The sequence below is a fragment of the Heterocephalus glaber genome, unplaced genomic scaffold (genome assembly GCF_053883595.1).
Source record: "Heterocephalus glaber isolate CG9 unplaced genomic scaffold, H.glaber_assembly_v1.0 deba00001497, whole genome shotgun sequence".
In the NCBI taxonomy this organism is placed as follows: domain Eukaryota; kingdom Metazoa; phylum Chordata; class Mammalia; order Rodentia; family Bathyergidae; genus Heterocephalus; species Heterocephalus glaber.
The window spans coordinates 60,800,789-60,828,475 of record NW_028258320.1 but is presented as its reverse complement, the minus strand read 5'-3'; the positions used below and the strand labels follow the sequence as shown (position 1 = coordinate 60,828,475).

The following is a 27,687-nucleotide window of genomic DNA, read 5'->3' as shown; positions in this document are numbered from 1 at the left end:
AAAGGTTAAAATATAATTATCAGGCAGCATTCAGGAGTGCCAAAAGACTAAGGGGAATCCTGGAAAATTTTCAGCCTGTTAACACAGTCTCTGGGAAGTGGTGCGAACTCAGGGAAGCTCAGGACAAGATGCTGAGTAATATCTGGAATGATTCCAGAAAAATCTATGCAGGGAAAAGTTATTTCCTTTTATCTCTTCATTTACTAAAATACAGGAAAATTTCATGTTTTGTTCATAGCTTAAAAATTAATCATAAGCAACCGAAAATGGAGCTGTATATTACTACTACGACTACTGATAAACATTTATTGGAAAAACTTCCTCAAGGATGTCTAGGGAAGAACAGAGGGACATTTCATATATGGAAATATGATGGGAATAACTCATTGAGTATCTGCTGTGCATCAAGTTAACTGGTTGGTGCCTTGGGAGTGATTTCCATGCTGGAAAGACTGCTATCACTGTAACATGTCATTAACCTTGATCCACTAAACGTTGCCCAGAGCAGTCTGATAGAGTGCCTGGGAGACCAAGTGCTGTCCCCTGGACAACACTGTTCCCCTGGTAATGGCAAGCCTGGGGCAGGAAGGCAGACTGGGAGTCCACAATGGCAGGAGCCTCAAGGAGCTGAGTTGCTTGCTGACAACTGGAAGCATCTGCAGTCAGCCATGGAAGGGAGCAAGAATTCTACTTGAGAAGGTTCAAGGGCAAGTTAAGTCCTGAGGGTGGGCAGGAGAGGAGGGCGATGCTCCAGGGAGGGGATGGACCAGTGTGGGAGTCATATATGCCTAGTCCCTCTACAGATGGTCCCCTGTCTTGGAATCAGGCTGCTGGGAAATGTTGCCAAACTCAAGTTAACAGCCTGCACTTACCTTTGGGATTTCAGTCCTGTCTTTATACGGGTGCTTTCAGCTTCCTGGCCCAAGACCTCTCCCGCAAACATGTGCTTACATAAAAATAGCTTCTCCTCAGATGCCAAACCTTCAACAGAAGGCAGATATGTTGGAGTTTTCTTTGTTTCTTGCTCTTCCTGTATTCTGACACTGCAGCAGCTGCTGACCAGCCAGGCTCAAACAGGAGCTCTTCATCCAGAAGGGAGTGGTGAGAAGGGGGAATTACAAATGACAATTTGGAGGATGTAGAACAAAAGAGAATCAACCCACCTGTAGCTGAAACTAAGCTTCTCTCTCCCACACAGAACTAAACCCCATCCCATCAACTGGTTCCTTCCTGGGGTCTTGGCATTGGCTGTTCCTCTGTCCAAGTCTGAGGCAGTGGCACCTTCTTGTCTTTCAAGGATCAGCTGAGATGTCACCTCCTTGGTAAGGCTGTCCCCACCATCCAGTCCGTCACTCTCTCCCTCACACGGGTACTTAGGACCCTCTGTGCCTCACTAGCTGTGATGTGGCCACTGTCTGTCTCTCTCCAAGGGAACAGACGCTGTGACTACTAGGGCCACGTCTGTCTAGTTCTTGAAGCAGCATGGGGCACAGCCGGTCCCTACTAAAGAACTCTTTACACTGGGCAGGTTGTGCAGAGCCTGAGTCAGAAGAGTCAGAGAAAGCAGAGGGTCAGGCTCCCAACTGTTCTTCATACAGAAAGCTGAAGGACCAGGCAAGTCACTTTAGTTTTGTTTCCCCTGCCATTATAAAAGGAAGTGAGCAGAGTGGGGAAACAAAAAAGATGATCTGAAAGACCCCCGCCATCCTTGCTATATGGACCGGGGGCCTCAGTTATCAAGACACTTCTGCCCACTCTTGCCAGCCTTCCTTTCACCCACCTGTCTGTCTACCCACCCGCCCGACCCCTTTTCCCCACAGCCTAGGCCCTGGGGACACAACTTTCGATAAGACACATGCCTTGTCCCAAAGGAACAGAGAACCTTCCAGTGGCAGAGACAAAAAGGAGGCGATTCTACACTGATTAGCTAGCTGTCAGAGGACATGCCTGTGCCTCTGGCCTGGCCACTGTGGGGAGGTGGGGTGGGACTGTTCACAGAGAAAAGGAAAACAAATCCAAAATCCCACACTCATTATAGAGTGGAAACAATGTGTGTTAGTTCCATCCAGGAAATCTGAATGCGACACCTGAAGATTGTCCCAGTGAGTCTCAACACAGACTGAGGACAACTGAGGCTCGCTCGCGAGATCACTGTGCCGTGCCGATCACCTTCCTCTCATCTTTGTCATGGATGAACTGGAAATGCTCCTCTGCACAAGGAATAACCCTTGCTAAATTCCAGCACAGCTTCTTAGCTAAAGAGTTGAACACATGTGGGTCCATGTACGTGTGCGCACGCAGGCATGCATGCACACACTCCCAGAGGCCCAGCACTCACCTCCCAAAGACCTGATGCGCCTGAACTGATGCCACAGAACTGATGTAGCAGCAGAGGACGTGCATTTTTCCAAGGCCCCATGCGGGCTCCAATGGGGCATCACTGAATAGAGCCACTGAGCTCCTGCCAAATTTCCTTATCACAGTGGTGAAGGGGCACTAAATTGTCAATGATAACAACACGAATCACATCCATGAGGATCTTTTGTAAGAAATCGTTTTTTAATAATTCCACCTCCTCCTTGTCCTCCTCCTCGTCTTGGTCCCCTTCCTCTTTCAACTTCTCCTGGGTGACGTTAGCAGGACCCTTGGCATCACCGACTTCCCTCTAGACTCAGTCAGCAGCACCTTCTGGGCTCTTCTCTCAGCTTCGCCAACTCAGTGATGTGCAAGTGGTTTTCATCATCACTTATAATAGTCCCACCTCTCACCCAGGTTTTTTGCTACATCTCCAACAGAGGGGCCAGTGTTTGTGGATTTGATCTTGAAATAAGCAGCATTCTCGACAGAACAGGAAGAATCTAGATGGTGGTCTCCTGGGGGCAGTAGGGTCCTCCTTGCCTTCCTGAGCTGGTTCATATCCATATCTTGATCATGGCATTTATTGTTTGATTTCTTTTGGGGGGGCGGGGATCAAACTTGGGACCTTGCGCTTGTGAGGCAGGCGCTGGAGCCACTGAGCTAAATCCCCACCCCCAATTGTTTGATTTCTTTATCTGTCTTTGCCATTTCACCAAACTCAGACTTCTCTACTCTCTTTCACCTCTCAGAGCACTCCTCGGACAACTGTCTAAAACTGACAGGGACCTCTAGGCTCTTCTTCTAGGACTTTCTCTGCACATTTGCACATCCAAGGAGGCAAAGCAAACATCTTGCTTTCTGGTTTATTGGAATCAGCTTCAGCCACCCCTATTCTCTTATTCTGCAGTCTGGGCACAGCAAGTGCGACATGGAGCCTAGCACTCCTCAATCTCCAGGACAGCTGCTCCATGAGGCTCTCATAGCAGAGCCTCCTAAGCAGAGAGAACATTCCAGCCACAAAACAGGCCTATCTATCTCCAGGGGCTCAAGTGGGTCTTGGAAACAAAGTACTTGAAAGGATGGTCTAGGGACACGGCCGAGCCCTGAGGACCACACCCACAGTCCATACAAAACCCCCGGCCCCCAGAGGTCTCCAGTTTGGCCCCTGCATTACTCTTTCAGTTTTAGCCAGCACAATCCTTTAAAAAATAGCTTTCTAATGTATCCTGGAGTCACAATCATAGCCTCTTGTTTATGGGTTTGGCCAGATCAGATAAAATTTCATTCTCTAAACTGGTTCCTAATTTAATTACTCCCGGGATAAGCAGTTGGCTTCCCATGGCTGCAGGGGAAGAAGAACTAGAAAGCTGCCGGCGCCACAAGTTGCAGTTCTTCCTCGGCAGCGGGTAGGGACGAGCCATTCTCAGGCCTTTGTCAGGTCAGAGAGGGTTAGAATAGTGGACTGGGGCAGGCAGCCACCATCTGTCCATCCCGCCCTGACCTACTGCCCCCAGCTGGTCAAGAAGGCATCCTGGGTCTTACCTACAGTTCATGGGAACATTCAGAGTAACTAAATTGTGACTCCAAACACCTGGATTCAATTTGGTTCTGTGTATGGACTCTCTAGGCCTCAGTTTTTCCTTCTATAAAAGGGTTCTGAACTATGTTCACTGGAGACCTTTCCAACTCTAAAATTCAAACTATTCAGTATCTCAGCCAAGATCATAGCAAGTAGGGAATAAAGACCTCATTTGAAAGCCAAGCCATCTCTAGGGCCAGAGGAAGGAAAATAAGTAAATAAATTTTATTATTAAGAGAAAGTAAAAACATTTCAAAAAATAGAACCCTAGAAATAGAAATATATCTGCATGAAAAAAAAACAGTTCACTAATGTTTACAACAGCATTTGTCATAAGACCCAAAATATGGGGAAAAGACAAATGCTACCAATGAACAAACAGATAAATAAAACTGTGGTATATCCACACCATAGAATATTATTTGGCCATAAAAAAGGAATGGCATACACATGCTGCAACATGGATAACTGTGCTTACCTATGCAAAGGGAAAGAAGTCAGTCACCAAAGACCACATTCTATATGATTCTGGTCATATGAAAATCCAGAATCAAAGAATTAGAATTGACAGAGGCTAAAGTACATTTGTAGTTACCTAGGCTGAGGAACGTGCATGGAGGAATGGGAAGACAGGTGGTAAGAGCTAAAGGGTGGCAGGGTTTCTTTTTGAGATGATGAAATGTTCTAAAGTTGGCTGTGATGAAAAACAAATGCTGACCAGGTTGTGCAGAAAAGGGAACTCTACATTGTGGCAGAAGTATAAGCTAGTGCAACCACTATGGAAACAGCAAGGGGAATCCTCAAAAAATTAAAAATAGAGATTCCATTTGTCCCAGCTGTATCTCTTCCGGATATCCTCCTGAAAGAGTTAAAGTCATTGTGTTATAGTGATACACGCATACCCATGTTTATAACAGCACAACTCATAATAGCTAAATCTTAGAAGTAGCCTTTATACCAATCAACAGATGAATAAATAAAGAAAATGTATATACAAAATGGAGTACTACTAAGGCATAAAGAAGGATATTTGAGTCATTGATAGGAAAATGGATGTACCTTGGAACTGTAATGCTGAATGAAACAAATCAGAAAAAAGTTAAATACTCTATGGTTTTCTCATATGAGAAACTCAAAGTATAAATAATTTTAGAGCAAAATAAGAGATAGACTGTAAGAAACAGGGAAATAGACCTTGTAGAAAACAGAACTCGGGAGAGGGGAAACAAGGTAGAGGGGAAGGGAAAGGGAAGTAAACATGATCAAGATACCATATGTGCATGTACCAATACTCCACAGCAAATGTATTTATTAAGTATCATAAACATATACTAATAAAAAGAGAAGAAAAATTGGCTGTGGTGATATAATGTACATATCTGTGACTATACCAAAAAATACTAAATTATATACTTTAAATGAGAAAACTGTATATGGCATGAGAATTCTATCTCACCAAATCTGTTTTTAAAAAGAGAAGGTTTGAATGGGTTCAAAAAAAATCTGTGGTATGATTTTCAAAATAAATTAGATGAGTTTATATAGAATATATTATGTTATATATATATTTATATAAATTCTCCAGTTCTGGCAGCTTCTGGGCAATCCAAAGGTGATTTTCAGTGGGCAAGTCTTCCTCCTATAATCTAAAATAACTGCTGACTCAAAAGTGGGCAGGCCTGCATTTTTCTATTGATTTGTTTCGATTTTAACAGCTGAAAGCAAATTTATTTTCTACCACTCCAATGGCAACTGAAGGCTCATGTGCTTTTTAATACATCATTTTTATTCTGAGCCAAAAGTGTGCAAGGAAAAGGATCCATGGACTTTCAACTGCAGACCAGAGAGAAAATGATTTTTTTTCTTTTTCTTTTTTTCGGCCTGCAAGACAGTTTGCTGAGATCACGTTTGCTAGCTCCTACTCTCCTGTTCCGTACATCCTCCCCATCTAATTTCTCACTGAAACTGCTATCAAGTGGATATAAATAGCTTTGCAGAGTTAGGACGACACAAAATGTCAGGCTGATACCATTCTCATTAATCGGCGCATCCTTACATCCCCTCGTCTATTCTCACTGATAACTTTCTTAAGCAAGTTCAGCAGGTCCTGAAAGCAGCTGTTTCCTCTGACATTCAATATAGTACACTTGGATCGCTGTCCTGATATGGCCTTGGATAGGGTCTCTCTGAAACACACTATCTTTACCAAATACTATGACGATAAGGAGGGTCACACCATCATGGATAGGATTAAGATGACCACAAGAAAGATAATAAAGCGTTTCCACGGTTCAACAACACCCAGGACATGGAAGACAACGGCCCCCATTCTTAAGCTTCTATAATGCATCTTTCAGGTGAGATTTGGTCAAAGGGCCAAATGGGAAGCTCCACGCTTGATGATACATGGAACCGGAAGAGACACGAACTCAGGGTCAGTCATTCATCTCCCCTTGGACCACCTTCTCTTTCATTTCTTCTTCCCTGTGGGGTTCAGCATGCTGAGATCCCAGAGAAGGAGAGGCTCCCAAATGGAAAGATGCCAGACACTCCTACACTCAGGACTCCATGTCCTTGTCAAGATGGAGGTGGGGAAGGAAAGCTAAAGGATCTCTGCTCTCGAGGATCCCAGTCCAGAGCCATCAGAGCTCAGTGGGATGGAGGAGGAGCTGTCCCTGCCCAAGGGGAGGGGCATGGGCTGGCTGGGAAGCAAGGACAACATATGTCCTTGGTTCCAGTCTTGCAGGGAGCCAGAGCTACTGGACTGAGCTGGAGGCCAAGGGCCCTACAAGTCTCTTGCCAGGACCTTCCTGGCTCTCATCTCATGTGCTCTTCATCCTGCAGTGAGAGAGAGGCTGCCAGCTGGAGGGCCAGCCTGGATTTGGGGCCAGCCTGGGGACCAGACTTCTCCCACTTCCAGGAGACCAGCTAACCTCCACTTTCCCTTCTTCTATTTGAACATCTGGGCTAATGGGTTGTTTTTGCTTGGGGGTTCTTTTGGGGGGACTGGGGTGTTTTTGTTTACTGGGGTGGTTAGTTTTGAAACAGAGTCTTCCTGTGTTGCCTAGGCTGACCTCAAACTCCTGGGTTCAAGAGATCCTCCAGCCTCACCCTCCTGAGTAGCTGGGACTACAAGCTCATACTACCATGCCCAGCTGAGCCAGATGGTGAGGAGGAATTCAGGAAATACCACCTAAATATGCCACTCAGTATGCTGATTCCTTTGAACTAAGGCCAGATGAGGAAGAGGACAGAGGCAGAGGCTCTCGGCAAGCCCTCTTATCTGCCTAGAGAGGATCCTCCAGCAGAAATTCAATGCCATGAATTCTCTGTCTTAGTTACTTTTCTTGTTGCCGAAACAAAATACCCAATATCCAAAGTTAAAAGAAGAAATGTTTATTTTGGCTTACAGTTTGTAGAGGTTTCAGTCAAAAGTTGGCTGGCTCCAAGGCAGGGTGGGATGGCAGAGGGGCATCACAGAGGAGAAACAGTCCATGGTGTGGCAGGGCAGGCAAAAGGCAGCAAGGTAGCAAAGCAGCACAATGACAGCAGCCCTCTTTCTGTACTTTATTTTCTATCCAGGCCACCCGCCCTTGGCACTCACACCCGGGGAAAGCCTTCCCATTATGCACTTCCAGAACTATGCCAAACCTATCAGTAGACTAATTTAGTAATCACACACCCTTGTGATCCCAGCATCACACACTAAATCCCAGCATCACACATTCTAGATCCAGCCCCCTCTGAAACGCCCCACCTATGACTGCACGAAGCTTTGTGGGGACATCTAAACACAAGCCATAACACCCTCCCAGGCTCTCATCAGCCAGGTAAGTTAACATAGAGCAGAGGAGAGGAAGCTAGAGGTTGACCACCACCTTCACACCCCCTATGCCATTCTTCCTCCCTGTTCTCACCTATTTTGAGGCTGCTCTAAGACAACTTTGATGACTAGAAAGCAGAACAATTGCTCCCCCACCCTCCTATGACTTGCTGGCCATACCCAGAAGCCCCTAATCCCTCCTCCTTTCTCTGGCTCGGGATGACCTTCAATCATCCCTACCTTTCTTTCAGTCTCCTGTTTTGCAGGACTCCTGTATGTATACAATCAAATATTGGTTTTCTCCTTCTCATCTATCCTTCACTAACTTAATTTGTAACCCAGACAGAGAAACTAGAGGGATAGAGAGAAGTCACTTCTCACCTCACCTCAGTTTGGGCTGCTTCAAAGACAGTCTCAGGAATACCTTTCCCCAGTATGGGCAGAGAGCCCAGCCAGGCTCCATGACAGCCTTGTCACTCACTCTGAGAACAGAGTGGGCCAGAGAAACAGGCAGCATTGCACACATCTGGGCTTTTTTCTAGGACAATTAAAAAGTGAAGCTGCCCCTGGCAATCTGACAGAGGAAGACAGCACACAGAGGCCCTCCCAGTTCAACCCTGGGTCTCACAGCAATAAAAACTTCCTACTTCCTCTACCAGCCCACAGAAAGGGCACTGACACATTCTCCTCAGTATCCTCCTAAAGCAACAGCAGCTCCGATATCAGGACACAGAAGTCAACACCCAGAAGCCAAGCCCCCACCTGGATGTCCAGGATACAGGACCAAAGAGACAGGCCAGACAATCCCAGGAGGCCTGGGCCCGGTCTGCCCCCACACTCCTGAAATTTAGCAACAGAAGGAACTGAATGAAGTGCACACTGAGAAACTCTGCTACCCAGCCCAGATTCCCCCTGGAGATCCCTTACACACACAAAGCAAACATGGCTTGTTGTGTGTACATTTGGAAGAGTCTTTATATAAACAGATTCACAAAACAGAAGGAAATAATCCTCCATGAACCAATAATCTGATTTGGGGTTTAGAAATTATGGTTGCTAAAAATACATGCCACGACATACTATATATTTTAATGCAAATATTTACATTCCAAACAAAGGATCCTGGAACATAAAGGCAAGCTATTTATACCAGCTATAAGAAACACTAACAGTCCCTGCCTCTCGTCTGGATTCATGGCTCCAGCTTATATTACTGAAACACCAACCAAATTTCCACAGTATTTTTTCCCAAGACTCTCAAGGCACCAAAAAAAAATGAGAGGGCTGGGGATTTAGCTCAGTGGCGCTGTGCCTGTCTTGCAAGTGCAAGGTCCTGAGTTCGATCCGTGGTACAAGAAAAGAAAAATACTATGGTTGCTACCTTCTTTATAATATCTCCCAAACCTGATGCCAGAAAATCCAAGATCATAACAGTAGGCTCTGGACTCTTCTGAGTTTAGTGCCAAGCACTAACTCTCCTGTGCCATACTATCAAATCCAGGATTTCTTTCTTTCTTCCCAGTGAATGCTACAGAGTCTCCAAGAGAAACCAGCCCTTGGAAGAATCATTCTTAATTGACGTGTGAATTCAACAAATGGCAGTGACTCATAATTAGGAGTGTCCAGCTTTGTGAAAGAATAACAAGTCCTACATACCCTCTCACTGTAGAGGGGCCTATCAGGCTGGGTGAGCTGACTAAACCCAGGAAACTGGAACACAGTACCACATGGGACAGATTCAATGTTGAGAACAAGTCAGAGGAAGAAGGTTATACTTAGGCTCATGGGGGAGATGGCAGGAGTGACTAGCAAAGGCTTCCTAAAGGCAGCCATATCCAGGCTCAGCTAGCCAGGTAAATGATTTCAAAGACAGTCCAGTCTAGCAGACATGCAGACCAGACTGGAGGACAAAGGAAGATGAGACAGAAAAGATTCCCAGGCTAACAATCAGCCACTACCTGTGCTCCAAGTGAGTTGTTAGAATGCAGCCTTGGGGTCCACAAATAATTGTTATCTCCATTTGGCTAATCACTCCCCATCTGCCCAGAAGTGAGAAAGGAACATGTTTCTTGAATTTAAAGCCAGATGACACCAGAGTTGACACACACTATGCACACTGGCCGTCCCTACTATTGTATACCTAATAGATGTCATTTATCAACCCTCACCGTGAGCCAGGCGCTGGGTTCCACACTCTACTGTTTCCTGCCCAATGGAGGCAGTTCCAGGAGTCTACACTTAGTGGTGTCCACACTGTCCAAGAAGTGCGGAAGGAGGAACTGGACTTGCACAGCCCAGGCAGGCTTGGCCCAATAATGAATAGTTACTTCCTTTAGAGAAAGGGGGCTGCCAGAGAGAGGCCACCAGCTCCCAGCTCTGCACACGACGGGGTAGGTGAGGCTGCCACATTCTCTAACATCAGCTTCAGTCAGGAACAAACATCACATATGATCTCCACCTGTCTTCTTCCTCATCTACCTCTCCAGAGGTTCAGAACTCCGTGAGAACAGTGAGTGGCCAGATGTGGGGCACTTTCCTGAATCCTAAATTGTTCTTTCTAACACTCAAACAACCCAACAAGGTAGAGATTATTAACTTCATTTTACAGCGGAGGAAACAGACACGAGAATAAGCTACTTACCAAGGTCATGGAACAAAGAGGCATGGCAGGGACTTGAGCCTGAATCGGTGTGGAGCCCAGGCTCATTCACGACCTAGGCAGCCCCTCCAAGCACCCACAGAATCCCACATCTGTCTGCGGCCCCAAACATTTTCTGACCAGAAATGTGAAATGCTGGCTGCTCTAACTGCCATAAGTGACAGTGAGCTCACAGTCACTATGAAAGGGCAGACCCCTCTTCAACGGAGCTGAGATTAACGGTACATCTTACCCTTCCTCCAATCTCTCAGATGCACAGATGCAGGTTTTGACCTCAGGGCAAAGATATCCTGGGCCCAGTCCCAAGGGCCAGCTACTCTATGGACACAGAAAAGTAGGACAGAACTCCATCCTGGCCGCCTTCTCAGTAGCCACACCACTATTCTTTTGACCACAGGAAGCAAAACAGCCCAGCAAGGCACATATTCCATTTCAAGAGAAAATGTAAAACCATCAAGTCTCAGCATACTGTAAGAAAAACATAATTGTACCTAGGCGATATCTAATTATTCACCCATGTTGGGGTATTTTCTAGGCACCTGGGTGACTAGCCTGCCTGTTGCAATATTTTCACCACAAACAATTCAGGAAAGTGTCCAAGTTTCCAGTATAATGACACCCTCTGCTTTTGAGGATCTGTCAGCCTCATTTTCTTCAGAAACCTAAAAGGCCTGGACCAGGATGAGTCCTAGAAATATAAAGTAGGTGTCACCCGTCAGGAGGCTCTCCATACCCCCACTCAGGACCCTTTGAAGCTTAGAGGCAGGCTCAAGATGTGACATTCAAAGTTGAGCTACACCAGCACTTCTCCACCAAGAGCTGCCCAGTCTCCCCTTTGCTTAACTGCGTCAAGCAGCAGCACAGTCAGACTGACCCAGAGCCTGCCCGCAGAACCAGTGAAGGGGACTTGGAGGGCAGCTGCCCACCCACTTCCCTCCTTGCACAGATGAGGAAATGGAGCCCAGAGTGGAAGCCACCAGCTTCAGGAACTGGAATCCAAGGCAACCAAGGGCACCTGACTTTATGTTTTTTGAGGTAGAATATGCTAAAGGTCATGTCCCCTGCCAAGACATACACATATACATAAAAAGTCAGACATGCAGGCCGGGGATTTAGCTCAGTGGTTCTTCCACCTGCCTTGCAAGCACAAGGATCCGAGTTCGATCCCCGGTATCAAAAAAAAAAAAAAAAAAAAAGACGTGTTGTTAAAAAAAAAAAAATTAGACATGCAATTTCAAGGAATTCAGAGACATCCTTCCATTCCTGGATTTGAGCTCCAGAGCTAAATATATATATATATATATATATATATATATATATATATATATATATGTGTGTTTTAAATAAATAAATATATATATCACAAAAGCCAGTGTTCACTGAGTGCTTACTGTGTATCAGGCACTGTCCAAACACCTGCCAGGGTTTAACTCTTTTATAGGACACTGACATGGGGGAAGGAGGTGAAGTAGCTAAGAGCATTCTAACCTCTAGGTTCTAACCAGGCTCCCCCTGCACTTTCCCAAGGCCTCTGGAAGCCTCCTGTCAGCAGCGTTATATAATTCTGACTTGCACAAGTTCCACCTCGCCCACTAATCTGAGCACTGTGCCACTGTGTGTTGAGTGCTGACTCTCTGCCCCCATGCACCTGGCCAGGGCTGTGCCTAGAGGGATGCATAAATGCTGCAGATAGCTGCTGCAGATGACAGAGATGCGGTTCCCCTTTCTTCCACATCCCTCCAGTTCTGCAAAGATGAGAAACAGCTTCCCACTCGCCACCTCCCCCAACTCAGCCACTTGCTGATTCACACCTGCTTTCTCCTTCTGGAGCCCAAAGTCCCGCTTGTTATTCCATCCCCACCCCACCCCCCACCCCACCACCACCATCCTCTTCTTCCTCCACTGTCAGTCCTTGCTCCTTCCTCTGCACAACTGGATGGCCAAAATCTCAGGATGTATGATCTCCAGCAGTCTCCCAAACCTCTGGAGGAGACAGAGAACACATATGTGGGTCCTGCCTCCACAGGGGCACCTGTGATCTCGTAAATACAACTATGATGATCAACTGCCTTCCTCAACTTTCATATTAAAAAAGTCTACGTTGGCCAAATTAGCACAAAACCTTTATTTTTCTCTCTGGATATTTAACCTGGGTATACTAAGTAGTAAATGATATCTCATGCGGTGCAGACACAGGTCTACACATATCATTTTGTCCTGGTGCTTTATTTTAAAGGAGAAGCCGTCTCAGTAGAGAAATCAGATCATAATACTTGGGGACAATAAAGAAATGCATTGTGCCAGTTGGAACAGTCAGACTCCCAGTGCTTCGCCAGCTAAGTGCAAATAAAATCTTTTTATTCACAGCCCAGGAATAAAGTTACCCTTTGAAGTAACTTAATATCATACCTGAGCTTACCAATTTATAGACCAAAAGGGGAGGTAGGTTGCATTATTCTCACCAGTGACTGAGTCACTTCTAAATCACATGCTGCTAATAACATGTCCTCTGATTGCTGGAATGAAAGACACTCCCAAGCCAGCTATGATTTTTAAAAATAGCTCCTCCTTTAGAATTGATAACAACCCCCTCTCATACAAAGGGGCTTCAAAAGGCATCTCTGAAATCCTGGGTCTGCTGAGGCCACAGGGAGGGAGACAGGACCAGGACATGTAGACGGGAAACATGTGAGCCTCCACCTGCACCGAGTGTCCATTCATCGAGGAGTTTGTAAGATTCCAGCCCAGCACGAGGGTGGTGAAGGAGCCAGCCAGTCTACGAGCTGGGGCTAACTTTGCACTCACCAGCTGTGTGACTTTCAGCAAGTCACTCCACTGCTCTGAGCCTCAATTTCCACATCTGGAAAAGAAGGCTCCTCAATCCACACCTCTCCTGCACTTTATTTTGCCTTTTTTCCCTTCCTCCCTACGTCTAACTACACCTTAGGGATCAAGAGTCTGTCTGACAATGACATTTTTGTCTGCCCCTCCTTTGAAGGATGGGTCCCTGTATAATCTTATCTCTCCAGAGGCTCAATTGTGTGATCTATTTGTCGAATAAAACTGTATGAAAAATTTTATGTAGAGTCTCACTGTGTGTACAGTAGGGTTCATTGATTAGCTACCAAACTCATGACACACAGGCATTCGAAGGAACGTCAACAGGCCTCATTTCAAGCTCCATTCAGCCACAAGCCCACTAGGCAGCCACCAATTCTTAGTCCTTTGGCCCATAGAGGGGGGCGATCCTGAGTGAAGCACATCTGCCTGCCAATGTGACACCCTCTTCAATACATAAATACAGGGCCAAATATCGTGCTTCTGACTCCTGGAAGGGCAGTCACATCCACTTCTCTACCCTGTTTCTCCAATTTGGGCCACATTTCAATACCCAGGCTTGAGAATTAACCGGACCAGTCAACTGGCTAGTGCTGTGAGGAGGCTGCTCGCTGTTCTACATAGCCCCCCATCCTGCCTCTCTCCCTAGCTCCCTGTGCTAGCAGGGCACTTCCCAGCCCAGCACTAGTCTATAGCTTCCTGTCATGCAGGCTCAGACCTCCCAGGCTCCTCTAGATAACTTGGGGTTATTATTTGTTCCTTCCAGCACAGAAAAAGGCAAGTGCCTCTTCTGACACCTCACTTTTGCTGGCCAGGTTCAGAGGCAGAGCCAAGCGGAGAGAAAGGTATGGAAGGAAGCAGCAGCCCTCAAAGCAGCCACAGTGATGTTGCTGAGTCCTTGGTGAGGACAGAGGTCCAGGCAGCTAATGCTTTAGTCACCAATGAAAAGGAAAGCAGATCAGCCTTCCCAGACCTACACAAAATCCTAGACAACTTAGGATTAAGTTATCTACTTCCACACACTTCCCACATGAGCCCCTAACTGCTGTCATACATGTTCACAGGAACAAAGACACAAGACACTGCTGGATTTCCGTCAGAGGACCCCTGAGGGGGCTTCCTGGGGAGCTGGGTTGGAAGAGAAAGCAGGCCCTGCAGCTCCATTTCCTGCTCACCTTTGCCTTAGGCGAGCCACTTCACTTCCTGACTCAGTTTACCCATCCAGGCAGTGGTAGAAAACTAATCTTCCTCCTGGTCTTTCCTCAGATTTGGGGGAGAAAAATTTGTTTAGTGTAAGCTAATTTAAAAATAATTTTATTCCCACACCATTTGAACAGAATCATGTATGATTTGTGTATCTTTATGTATCAATCAAGAGATTCTGGTTCAACACACAGTTTGCAAAATTAATAAATGTCATGTTCTGGAAGGAAGGAATCCTGATTTTGCAACGTTCTGGTTGGGGTGATAGAAAAGCTCTAGATGGGAGGATGGTGTGAGAGGACCCAAGAGAAACTTTGGGCAAATATCTAGGCTGGGTTTCCTCCTGGGCAACCTCTGTGAGGGCAGATGCTCTCAGACCGCCTTTTTGAGTGGCTACCTTAATCCAGCAAGGCGTACCGCGTCTTTAAGGAATTGCAGTTGATGGGTACCGCAAGCCCTCAGCTCAACCTCTCTGAACACTGGTCCCAGGCAGGGCTTCCCAGCGCCACAACTTCATTCCTGGAAACTCCGAGTCATTAACGTACCCAACGTGGACATGGCAAAGGAGCCAACTGTCACAGCGGCTCCGCCCCCGGGATACCTGGGAAGCCCCCACCCCAGCCCTCCTGGAGCTCTTCCAGCCCCGAGCCTTGCCGCCTCCATCGTGAACCTTTCTTCAGCCGCCGATGTCCAGCCGCCGCCAGCAGCCTGCAACCGAGCCCCAGCCTTCGGCGTCTACACCCGCCGCTCCAGCCGTGCCGAATGCCCAGGGCCAGAGCTAAGACAGGCGAACAACGTGGGCACGCGGAACGCCAACAGACAATCTGCGGCGTCCAGGACCCAGGCGGCTCGGAATCCTAAACACACACGCACACACGCGCCCGCACGGCGGCCAATCCCTTAGCCGGAATCGAAAGGCGCTTCCACAGCTCTTCATTCATTCCCCCCCGAAAGGCCAGGTTCCCTTCGCCCCTGCGCCTCCATGCGCGATCCCAGAGGGCTCCACGGGGCCAATCGCGCCACGACTCGCCACCAGCCTCCCACAGCCACCGCGTCGCCTGCACCAGCACACACAGCACAACAGATCACACTCCACGACGATCAACTCTCCCCCCACCCCACCCCGCGCCGGAGTCGCTGCCTTCCCAGCTCCCCACAGCCTGGACCCCCGCAGCCCGGGCTCCCCGCCGCCGACCCACCGCCCGGTTCAGACCTGCCTCGCTTGGCTCGCCGCGCCCAGACTGGCCCGGGGACGCCTCGGAGAAGCGCCGGCAACTCCCGAGTCACGCCGCCTCCCTAGGCTTGGCGGGGGCGGGGAGGGGCCGAGGGCGGGGAGGAAAAGGCGGGGAGCAAAAGTTCTAGCCTCTCGAGCCTCAGCCGCGCCCTCTTCTCCTCCTAGGCCGGGCCTCACAGTCCTGTCTCCCGTAACCGAGTCACCCGGGCGTCAGCGCCTGAGATCCCCCTCTTGCCCCTCCAGCTTTGCTGAGTAGAACGCCCCGCAGGGCTAGAGCCGGGGTTCTGCAGGCGGGTCGGAGCCGGAGGCTGAGAAAGAGAGAGACAAATGCCCACCTACCTGCCCCGGACGCGCCTGGAAACTTCCCCAAAGTGTGCCGGGGGTAGGGTACTGAGAGCACCGCCGAGGGAATCCCCGTCCCCCACTCTACCCACAGCGTGCTCACGCCGCGCTGTGTTGTCTGTCCGTCGGTCCTCTGCCGGCAGCTCCGAGAGCTGCGCGGCACAGGAGCGCTCCGATTCCGATGCCTGGGGCGATTCTGCGGGACAGCCTGCTGGTGCGCGCCCCGCGGCGTGCATCCTCCGTCGGCCTGCAGCTGTCCACAGCGCCACCACCGCGCCGCCGGGTGCCGGGTCCCCAAGCTCCGGCCACATTCTCTCTGGCTAGGGAGGGGGCGTGTGAGCCCTAGCCTCGCCGCCCGGCAGCCCTTCCCGCAGGGTCCTCCAAAGTGCTGGGTGCCTAGAGCTCCGCCCGGACCAGATAGTGGCAAAAGGGAGCCTCCCGATTGGGGGTCCTGGAAGCCTTGGGGAGGCCAGACCAAGGGGCACGGGGCCCAAACCTGCCTGGGCTCGGCGTGCTCGTAAGTTCATTGTCTGCCTGGGCCGCCGCCGCCTCCGCTCCGGCACGCCGCTGGGAGTGAGGCTGCGCGCAGCCTCCGCCGCTCGGACTCCTATCGCCCTACCCAGGCCGCCGCCGGCGCTGCCGGACCGGAACCCGCAAAGGGGCACTGGAGCCCGGAGCCAGACCTCTGCCGGCTAATCCTCGCCGCCCCCATCCCGGTACCTGGTACCCAACTTGTACCTGAAAAGCCCGATGCAGCCTGGAAGCCTGTGCAGCTCGGGCTCCACCGGAGCCTGCCCAGCCCTGCGCCTCGAGCCCCGCGTCTAGGGCTCGTCAACCTGACTCCCCGAGCGCAGGGAGGAAAAGTTTGGGAGTGACGTGCAGACGGCGAATGAAACATCCGAACAGAACCCTCCCCCCGCCCCATGTCGCGTGGACACACATCAGCTCCAGTCTGGAATGCGAGATCTAGGCGCGCGCGCCAAGCGGTGGGTTTGGTCTCCGCCCCCTCCCCTCCAAGTAAACACGGTGTGATGCGCTGATTCCAAAGGAGCAAACTGAAACCCCGAGAGTCTGGCAATAACCCCCTGCCAAGGACATTTTTTAAGGAATCTGGCGTTCTGGAGCGAGCCCATACATTGATATTCTAGGCCACGATGCTGGTGGGTTCGGCGCCCTCTGTTGTATTTTTGCATCCTGAGAAGGCTGGCTTGGTTCCTCTGCCCAGGGTGTTTGCTTCTTCAGGGAGGTAAGATTCTGCGGGACCCGAGCAGGCAAGCGACACTGCCAGCCGCAGTGGCCCGGAGGCAGCTGCTCCACGGAACCACCTGGGCAGCCCCAGGACAAGGAGCTGGCTCCAGTAATCAACTCCCCTGGTATTAGTTAATGAAAAGACACCTGAAACTCTGGGAGACGCTCTGGAGGGTGCTTGGGACACCAAACCCAGCCTCTCAGGGAACTGAAGTCCAAGGGACAGAAAAGACCGCAGTCTTTGACTTGCCCACGTTCCCGTGGCCAGAATCCAGTGCCCTGCTTCGCAAAGCAACCAGAGAAGTGGTCTCTACAATGTAAATTGTGCATGGATAAAGGATGATTCCTGGAGGTGCCTTCCCCCACCCTCTTTTTTATTGCTTAAGGCTTCACCTCACCCCCAGAAGCTGTTACCACCCTGAGGTCATAAACTTCACAGCATCCATGGCAACTGATTCAGAGGTCACAACCAGAGGATTATAACTGCAGATGGGAACCCAGGATGAGGGGAGTTCTTTAAAACCCTGTCTTGTTTTCCTGCAAATAATGCCTCTTACATAAAATCTGCAAGGAAAGATTAATGCAGCAATGAGAATCTCAGAGTAGGTTGCTTTTTCCATATAGACTTCACTTGGGTGATTTTGGGGTTTTTTAAATTATATTTTTAAACAAAAACCTTTTTTCTGAAAATACAATGAGCTGCTTTCTGCTGGGTTCACAATTCCCAATAGATGATGATGCCATTTTTCAAGGTCTTACACATGTTGTGGCTTTGGGGCTTATTTATTAGCTCCCAAGAAAAGTCAGCCTCTCAGTGAGCTTTATATACTCGAATAATTGCATCAGAGGACACAGTGCAGGTTGCTGTTAGAGAGGGTGAGTTGTGCAGGCGTCTGCAAGGAAGGCTGTGGGCCAGGCAGCTGTCAGACCAGAGTGTACAACCAGTTTAAGCAAACACAGGGAAGGTTCTATGGAAACAGCAAGAAGGAAATCCCCTCCTATAAGGGTGTGTGGAACATTATTCCCCGGCCACACATATGGCTGTCGTTCCTCTCTCCCTTCCAAGTAACACATGCCCTGTTATGGAGATGGCACTGGGCCCACCCAGATGACTTTCAAATTCAGGTGTCAGAAATCATGGCTGATGTGGAACAAATTGTTTTTAAGTAAAATCATGGTGCCACTTTGTTATGAATGCCACCAGGCACTTTCCAAAGGGATTTATACATGTGCCTAAGGTTAACTGGAGGGTGATTTTTTTTCCCTTCAACATTGATTTCAAAAATTATCCAAGAGTTGCGCTTAGGCCTGTTATTCTGGAGAGCTTGGAGAACACACAAATACTGGGCATGTGTGAATGAGTGGGTGGATGTGTAGCCATGAGAGAGACTGATACTGGCAGGGCATTGCCACCTCATGGGTAAAAACAATGCAGATAATTAAGAGAACAAACATCCCTCCCCCAGATATGCACACTTAGGCACCTAGGCTTCTGTTACTGTGAAGTTATACTGTCTGGTTTCAAATCCTACTTCTGTCACCTACTAGCTGAACAACCGTAGGTAAGTCATTTCTTTCTGTGCTCCAGTTTGAGACTTGCAGTAGCACCTGCTAGTGGTAGATTGAACTATTGATCTCAGCTCTTCATTTTCCCCTGGTGCTTTTATTAGTCTGTTTTGCACTAACTATAACAAAATACCTGATGCTGGCTAACTTTTTAAAGAAAAGAGTTCAGTGAAGCTAAACAGTCCTAGAAGCTCAAGTACCCACATCTGGTGATGGCCTTCTTGCTGGCAGAGTCCCAAGATGGCTCAGGGCATCACATGGCAAGAGGCCAAGAGCATGTATGTGTGTCTCCTGTTCTTTCTCTCTTTTCTTAGAGTCACAATTATTCAACCATGGGGGCCTCTAATTCTAATCACTTCCCAAGAGCTTCACCTCCATACACTATAGGTGAATTAAATTTTCACCCTCTTCATACCTTGCAATGGGGATTATATTTTGACACATGAACTCTTGGGGGACACATTTAAACCATAACAGTGGTATTACACATCTATATTCTTGTCACAGCTCATCGTATGTGAATTGTTCTTCTCCATTCCTTGACTTTGTATTTGCTTTTACACAATGAGACTTGAGGAAATGTAACTGGATCAGAGGCTTGAAATGTGCTTGCGAGGGCTTGCTGTCTTGTAATTGGGTGGTCCGTTATGAGAAAAATATGTCCTGAGTAGCAGCTCCCTCTTCCAACAAGGTTCTTGAATGAACACCCATGGTCCCAAGTCACCCCACTTATAGCTGGACTCAGAGCCACTTCAGCTGACCTACACACATAAACAAGGGTGGAAAAAGGCTCATTTCTGTAAGCCACTAAATGTTAAGACTTTGTTACACAGCATTATTATGGCAGTAGCTTACTGACACGTTACCTCAATGGGCTGATGTGGTAATAAATTATTAATATTTGAAAAATACTAAGCACAATTTGGGGGCCAAAATAAGAGCTCAAAATATTATTATTAGAAATCATCATTACTGAAAGTAGTTTTGCACCTAATAGTCACATAAATGTTTGTTAATCAACTAATTGAATCAGTGAACAAAGAATGACTTGAATAAAGATTTTATAAGAAGTGCAAAGATATCAGAAAACTGGAAGATGAGGGCTCACCTTAAAATCCATTCAGCAGGCATCTTCTGAATATCTGCTGTGTGTCACATGCTGGACTGACTGTTGGAGCCAGGAGGAAGACTGGGACTCAGTCCCCTCCCAAGGAAAAGGATCAACAAAACCTCAGCTTGATAGGCACTCTGTGAAGCACCTTCCCATGTTCCCACATTAGACCTTCACAACAGCTTTCTTGGGTCATTTTTGAGGCCAGGAGACTGAGGCTCAGAAACATTTAGCAAGAAACCAAAGGCCATTCCTGTGCTATTCGTGTTCGCAATATCAATGAAGTCAAGTTAATGGGGGCAAACACATCAGGAATGTGCAATGGGGTGGAGGAGAAAATGAACTCAACTCATATTGCTCTATGTCTCCATGTGCTGGGGCTCAGTAAACACTAAGGCTCATAGCACCCAGGTTCTGCTCTGCCATTGGAAAGGGCTATGCCTGGGCACAAGAGGGCTCTGGAGATCATTGCATAGGCTTTTAAATTCATTTTGGCAGCCCTGGCTTCAGATTTCTGCCACCTCTGCCACTGGCAATGACTTGCCTCCCACTCTGTGACTTTGACAAATTTAGACTGCTTGGTAACCTGAAGTGCATTTCAATTTCATAAATTTAGAAATACTCTGGTTAGGCGGATCCCTCCTGCAGTAATGCATCCATTAAGTGCACTTTAAGCCAATTTCAGTATGCTAATCCATCACAAATCGACGTGAAATTTGGGTTCTTGTGAAAATCTCCTATACCTGATCCAAAACCTCTACAGGATTTAGGATAGTAAGTAGCAGTTCCTTAAAGCAACAGACTTGACTTTTCATCAAATCTTTAGGGAAGAAGGGATGGGAGTAGTTTTCAACAATTGTCCACAATCATGCATTGTCATGAGTACTGTCTGTTCTTACTGGGTACCCTGGGGAGGCAGTTTGCTTATTCCAAAAATGCTGCTTCCACTTTAAGCCTTCAGCACTCCTTCAGAGGAAGGAGGCCATGTACTCCTCTTCATCCTCCGTGCCTCACTCAGCCTGGCCCAGCAGACACACCCAGTAGGTGTTTGATGCATGATCCAATTGGAATCAGCTGCCCTGATTAGCAACTTGTCCATCAGACTTCGCTTTCTATGATTTTTCCTGTTTCCTAAAACCAAATGTTCTCCTTACCAGTGAAGGTCGGGGATCCTAAAATACAGGTTGAATCCTCTGAAGGAAAACTAGAGGCGGCTCCCCAGTGATTTTAGTGATGGCACACTATCAGGATGATGCACCTGTCCAGCTTAGAATCTTGGGGGCCAGGAGAAAACTCAAGACCTATAATTGGCCATATGAAGAACCCATGGGTGATGAAAGAGACATAATGTCATTATTATCACTGCTTGGGATTCTGTTGTTACCAATTGTTAAAGGGCAGTGCCCATTAAGTAAATGTTTTTAGCTGCATAATAGACATTTTGCCAATAAGGTAAAGCTTATACAGGCTGGAGCATTTTACTTACTTGCTTCTGTCAAAGATCTACAACCCATCCAACAACAAAAATGAGCTATTGGTAAATTTAGAGCAACATCAGCTGCCCTAGGTGTGAAATACCCGTACCTTCTAAATAAATTTCATTTTCCTGGTTGAGAGTTTAATGCAGTCAAATGTTACAAAGTGGTGCTTAGGAAGATAATGGGAATGAATACCCAGAGACAGTTGCTCGGAGCGCCTGATGGAGATTCATACTCCTCCCCTGCCCAGCTTTGCTGTTGACCTAGCCACACCTGCTTCACCCCCAGCTCTGTGATGCCCCCACATCACCTGCCCGGATGTCTGCAAGAGTGTCATCCTTAGCTCTTGGCACTGCTTTATCCCAGCCCCAGTTGGCCACCATCCTCTTTCCAGGCGTGGTTCATCCTAGAAGTACCTGCAGTGTTCTAACATGCAGACTCCTAGGCCCAGCACTAGCAGTTCTGTGTCTGTTTTGGGAAAGGCCTGGAATCTGCATCATTCACAAGCTCCCCAGTGCCCACTGATGTCTGAGAACTGCTGGTTTGCACCCACGTCCAGTCTTCCTTGGGGCTGTTGTAGTAGCCTCTTCTAGTCACTCCCCTCGCTCCTTCCCTTAACCCCCTTAACAGGTTCTTTCTGCACACACAGCCAGGATTTTTCCAAAACACAAATATGGGCCTGTCAGCCCTCTGGTTAATCACCTTTGATGTCCACGCCCAGCCACTGCAGCAACAGGATGAGTTGGGTCCACATTACCAGGCCATGGCCAAGGCCCTACAGCTCTAGTCCTGCCTCTTCGCTGGGCCCACCTGCCTCCGGATTTCACACTCCCTTGGCCTTCATGAACACTGCTTCCTGAGGAGCCTCCTCAGAACCACCACCGGCAGACATGGTGGTTCTAAAAGGAATCATGACAATGCATCATGAACTACTGGTATCCATTTCCAGGGATCACCTGCTCTGAGGCAGAGGATAGGTTGAGAAAAACTGACTCCCTAGAAGCTGCTTTGATGAAAGTGTGGTGGTCTGTGGGTGTGAGTAGGGTGCGTCCCTCCCCCATTCCACCATGACCTTGCTAGGTACACATCAGGGCTTAGAAATGACTGCAAGTCCCCAGACTTGGATTCTGATCGCAGTTCCACTCCTCATTGGCTTGACTTATCCTTGGGTGTCACATCCCTCCTTGTGACATAAAAAGTGGGACTGGATAATCTCCTGGGACTGTCCTTCCTCCAACGTATCATTAGGATCTTTGTTACCCATCATGCAAAATGGTCAGAATGGGGTTACTCACTGTCTGTATCAGTTTCCTGTTGATAACTGACAATTAACTTCAAACTTAGTGACATCAGACAACTCCTCCTCATTTACTCACAGCCTGTGGGTCAGAAATCTGGTGGGTTCTTTGCTCTGGGTCTCACAAAAATTAAGTCAAGGTATGAACCGAGCCGGTCTCTAGTCTGCAAGTCTTGGGGAACAATCCAAATTCAAGTTGTTGGCAGAATTAATTTCTTAATATTTACAGAGGCCCTCTTTCTTGGCTGGGGTTCACTGTCTGTCTTAGAGGCCACCCCATTTCTTCTCATGTGGCCACTTCTGCTTCAAAGCAGTAGCAGCATTTCAAGTCCTTGCTCTTCAAATCCTTCTGCCATCTTTTACTGCCTGCTGGAAGGGCTCAGATGAGTACATTAGCCCACTGAGCATAATCCAGGCAGGGTCATCTCCCTTTCTACTCATCACTAATCTCAGTGACATTTACAGTTCTGTTTTTTCTTCAGAAGTCCAGACCCAGGAAAGCTGATGGTGTAAATCTCAGCTAAAGTCCAGTTCAGAAGACAGAAAAATTGATGTCCCAGGTTGAAGACAGTCAAGCAGAGAAAGAGAGACTTCTTTCTTCTAAACCTTTTATCTCAGTGGATTAGATGAAGCCAATCACACCAGGGAGGACAATCTGCTTCCTGCAGCCTACCAATTCAAATGTTTATCTCTTCCAGAAACCCCTCACAGACACACCCAGAATAATCTTTGACCAAACCAAATATCTAAGACATCTTATGGGCAAGCTATGTCGACACATAAAATGAACTATCACAGGGGTCTTTGAAAACTCAGCTGCTTCCCCCATCTTCATCAGAAAGGCAGCCAGCTAGCTCATCCCACTTCTTCAGCAAATATTTCCCAAGCAGGCTCCAAGGATACCATAAGGGAGCCCTCAGAATTTCCACACAGCCCTTGGGAGGCCCCCAATCTAAAGGGTACAGACATGATTTTGATGCTGATGCTGGTGCCAGGGCTGGGGCAGGTGTCCACCTACCACTGGACACAGATTTCTCATGCCAAGGTCCCCAACCCATCACTGCAGGCTACTTCCAGGAGCCCAGTTTACCCAGGGCCTCCCTGCACCATGATTTATTCCTCATGTTTTTTCTGTACCCTTACGGAGAAACTCTTGGCATCTGGAAATACAGTCCGTTGAAGCTGTATGACAGCTGGAAGTTGCTTCAGTACTGGGGTGCAGAGAGTGGGGTGTAGAGAAAAAAGACTGGCCACATACTGATGCTCAGTAAAGCTAGAGAGCAAGGTATTTCACACCCCTCTACTTCTCGGGCATGCTAGGAAATATCCATTAAAAATGTCCTAAAATATATACAAAAGATCTTTTATGTTTTCATCACAAATAGAAAAAACACTATCATTTACTATTTTAAAAATTTAAAAATAAAAAAACAGAACACAAAATAAATACAGTTAAAAGAAAAAGTGATTAAATTCCAGCCAGGTACCAATGAATGCCTCTTCCTTATTAACAAGAGATGAGTGAGGGGCAGAGTTTAAGGTCAAGGCCCAGAGGATTTTCTCATAAAGATGAGTTTTTAAAAAGACTTAGCTTTCTTTAAATGCTTCTGATATTAAGAAAACTGATAAAAGACTAAATCTCTCCATACATGGCTCCCTTGTCTTTACCACCCATCCATGCATCATCAATGGGGTGATGCAGTGGGGTTACATCAGGCTGCCCCACAGGGAGGTGAATCTGTAGATTTGTAGATCAACCATCTTGGGGAGCTGGAAACTGTCCAGGGAAACTGAGCCCTGCTTTAGGTATGAGAAGTTAAAAGTAAATTTAAAGCACATACAAAGGCAACATAACATGCTAAGAATTCACTAGAGCTGAAGATCTTGGTCAAGGGCAAGACCCTCACTCTTCCCTCTCCCTTTCTTCAACACATACCTGCCCTTAGGTTGGCCCTGAGGGGGGCATTCTAGAGGGAGGATCCCAGCACCTGAGAAAGTGAAGAGGAATTTCCTGGACTCAGAGGCCCACGTGCTCTCTGACACATGCAGGGCTGGGTCCTCTCTTTCGATAGCTAGGAAGAGCCTCTGTCTTTCCACCAAAATGACAGTGGTGTCCAGTCACCCTCTGAGGTCAGGCTCTTGCCTGCCTCCTACAGGTACTCTCAAGGGTATGGCGGGTGCTAGCCATGAAGCCAGAGTAGCCCTTTCTATTCATCTGCACGTCATCTCCCTGGCCTGGGCTTCTGGTTGTTCTGAGTGGCGAGCACCCATCCTTTCCCCACTGGACATCAAACCTGAAACCAGCCTCCAACAGAGCTTCCCTCTTCTTTCAGGTACTTGAGATGCACAAGTCGATTTTTTCCATGTTTGCCTCTCTAGGACCTGAGTGATATGCCTCTGTCCCTTAAAGTCTCAGAAGGTGATACGTACTTGAATGTCCTCACATCAACCAAAGTCATGACTTCTTAGGCTGAGGTCAGGGTCTATGGCTCCCTTCTGGTAAAAAATGGTTGCAAATACAATTATCTCTTCTTTCAATTTGTTCAGGAAACTGATCGAGGAGCTAAAGTGTCAAGGAATCAAAGATTCTGAGATATGGTTGCACAGTTCTGTTTGGGAATATGAATTATATGGAGGGACCCATAGAATCAGTCCTTTTCTGTTATACCCAAATGAAGGAGCTACTGTCAGTCTCATCTAAAAGTGGAACACAAACAAACAAGATCCTGCCCCATGGTAACAACCTCACCAAAAATAGTAATGCTGTGAGCTTCTCTCGGGCTTTATAGTTTATAGTTTACAAACCCTTGCTCATTTATCTAGCCCCTTGGGCCTGGTACTTATCTCTGAAGATTCATATAGGAGATATTAATGCCCTGTCTTATAAATGAAGTAGTAGGGTGAGAAAGAGGAGGCCTCTTTCCCAGGGAATCACACTGAATGAATTATAATGGTCATACAGAGGATTTACATCCAAGTGCAGGGCTTCAGATGTAGCTCAGTGGTAGAGCACTCGCCCAGCATGCACGGGGTCCTCCTTCTATCCCCAGCATTGCAAATAAATAAACAAATCAACCGAATGGAACACACTCTTTGCTAAGCACCCTGTACTTGGAAAACCACAAGCTCGTCTCAGCCCTGAGGAGTGCGCTCCATTTGACTCACTTCATAGATAAGGAAGCAAGATAAAGGAGCTTCACTTTGACCCCTTCCTGCATCCCATCCCCTGGAATGTCCATCCCACCCACCCCCTCACCGCTTTGGGCCCCTGACACCCAGGGACTGGGGACCATGACGGTGATTGTCTATGGGTGCTTGTCACTACTCAGGCTTTCCAGTCCCATATTAATAAAACATCAATACATTGAAACCACAGAACACGAGATTTGCCACACCTTGGCTAAGTTCCTGCTGACTCAGCCAGGCTGGGAAGGAGCCAGCTGCGGTAACTTCTCTGGCCCTTCCTGAGGAATATTCATTGTTGAATAGTCTCCTGTTCAATAAAAGGTGCTCAGACTTCTTGCCTGGGCAGAGGCTAGACAGGCGTGGCCCATTCCCAAGGCTGCCATGTCCAGTGGGATTGTCCGGGACCAGCTTCCTCTTCAGTGGGTTTAGCAGGACTCCAGTCCTCCTCCGCAGAGCACCGAGTACAACCAGAATTTGTATCTGCCAGAGCAGGACTTCTGGCTCTTCTTTTTGTCCTAACATGGCTTTGCTTGGTGAGAGAGGCTAATGACAGCCCCTCTGCGGCTCTGTCTACCCATCTGTGAAATGGCTAGAAGGAAATGTAGGTGTTGATTGACTTGTGAAGAAGTTTCCTCTGATTGATCTCCGATAACTTCTTTCTGAGGGCTCCTGCTCAGGCCTGCAGGGCCATCTTCCTGGAGGTTGAACAAGTGAGTCTGAGGTGACTTGAAAGGAGCCCTTGAAATGCCTCAGAGCCACAGAGGACAGGGGGAGGTCCTCACAGCACAAGGATCACCTCGCCCACTCAGTAACCCACGAGGCTTTTTTCTCATTTCTTGGAGGATTGAGAGAACAGCTCCTGTCCTCGGAGCAGGAGGAGGGGCTTAGAGAGCCCCTTTCTGAACAGCTAGAAATGACATGCTGCATTCTAATTCGCAGAAGCCTGGACTAGGGGGTTAATCATGCTTCCTCCCATTTCCACTGCTACTGCAAAACGTGAGATTTCCTTGATGTATGTGCCTGGTCCTTTGTGTTAAGAGCTCACCCCCATTCACCATAGTAGGCACCTGGGGGGTCTGTGCCCCCAGCCCAGCTATCACCCCAGGGTTGGGTATGTTCCCCCTGTGAATTGATCACAGGCTCAAGACTTCAGACGCTGGGCTAATACATGGGGCTTTAATCTGTCCCCCTCGCCGTGGTTCTGTGAGGATTAGCTGATTTCCCAGCTCCTCTGAACAGTTGCTAGCACGGGTCTGAGAGGAAGGGTGGGGAGCCCTGCTTTGGGTGCCAGCATGGTGCACTGGGAGGCACGCAGGAGGCTGGGGCATGACCTTGTGGCCCAGGTCTCTCCCTCCTGAGCCCTCAGAGGCTGTGATCCTGCGGCCTGCTGGGCAGATCCAAGTCCCTCATCTCCTCCCAGAGATGCCCAGCCTCCCTGATCCCCAGCTCAGGAGTGACAGTCACCCAAGTGAAGAGTTTGAGAATTACCCTGGTCCCCAACTTGATTGCAGTGTTGACAGCTCAAGGACCTGTCCCCTCCTCTCCTGTCCAACTGCCATAACCCCAGTTCAGGTCTCTCCCTCCTTCTGCCGGGATCGCTACAACAGCTTCCCTAAAGGCCTCCTTGCATGAGCTTGGCCCCCAATTCATCATCTTCATTGTGGTCAGACCTCACTAATCCCCCCAGCCCAGTGTCTCATCCTCACCACCATCTACCCCCATTCCATTCCTCCCTCCTTGCTGTCACTGCTACAGGCACCCTGAG

General features: G+C 48.0%; 1 protein-coding gene across 10 annotated transcripts in view; it reads right to left on the bottom strand.

Annotated features, from left to right (window-relative positions):
- Chst15 (carbohydrate sulfotransferase 15) overlaps window positions 1-16,962 on the bottom strand; it is an 82,099-nt gene extending 65,137 nt beyond the window's left edge. For 2 of the 10 annotated variants that reach the window (XM_004838760.4, XM_021253314.2), the window contains exon 1: window positions 16,775-16,962. Coding sequence is in view for 1 of the 10 variants with exons in the window: in XM_013069973.3 (XP_012925427.2) it covers window positions 16,775-16,934 (160 nt within the window). In the remaining 9 variants the exon portion in view is untranslated. The other 8 variants (XM_087185188.1, XM_013069973.3, XM_021253315.2 and 5 more) reach the window with 7 other exon arrangements.
- Between the last annotated feature and the right edge of the window lie 10,725 nt (window positions 16,963-27,687).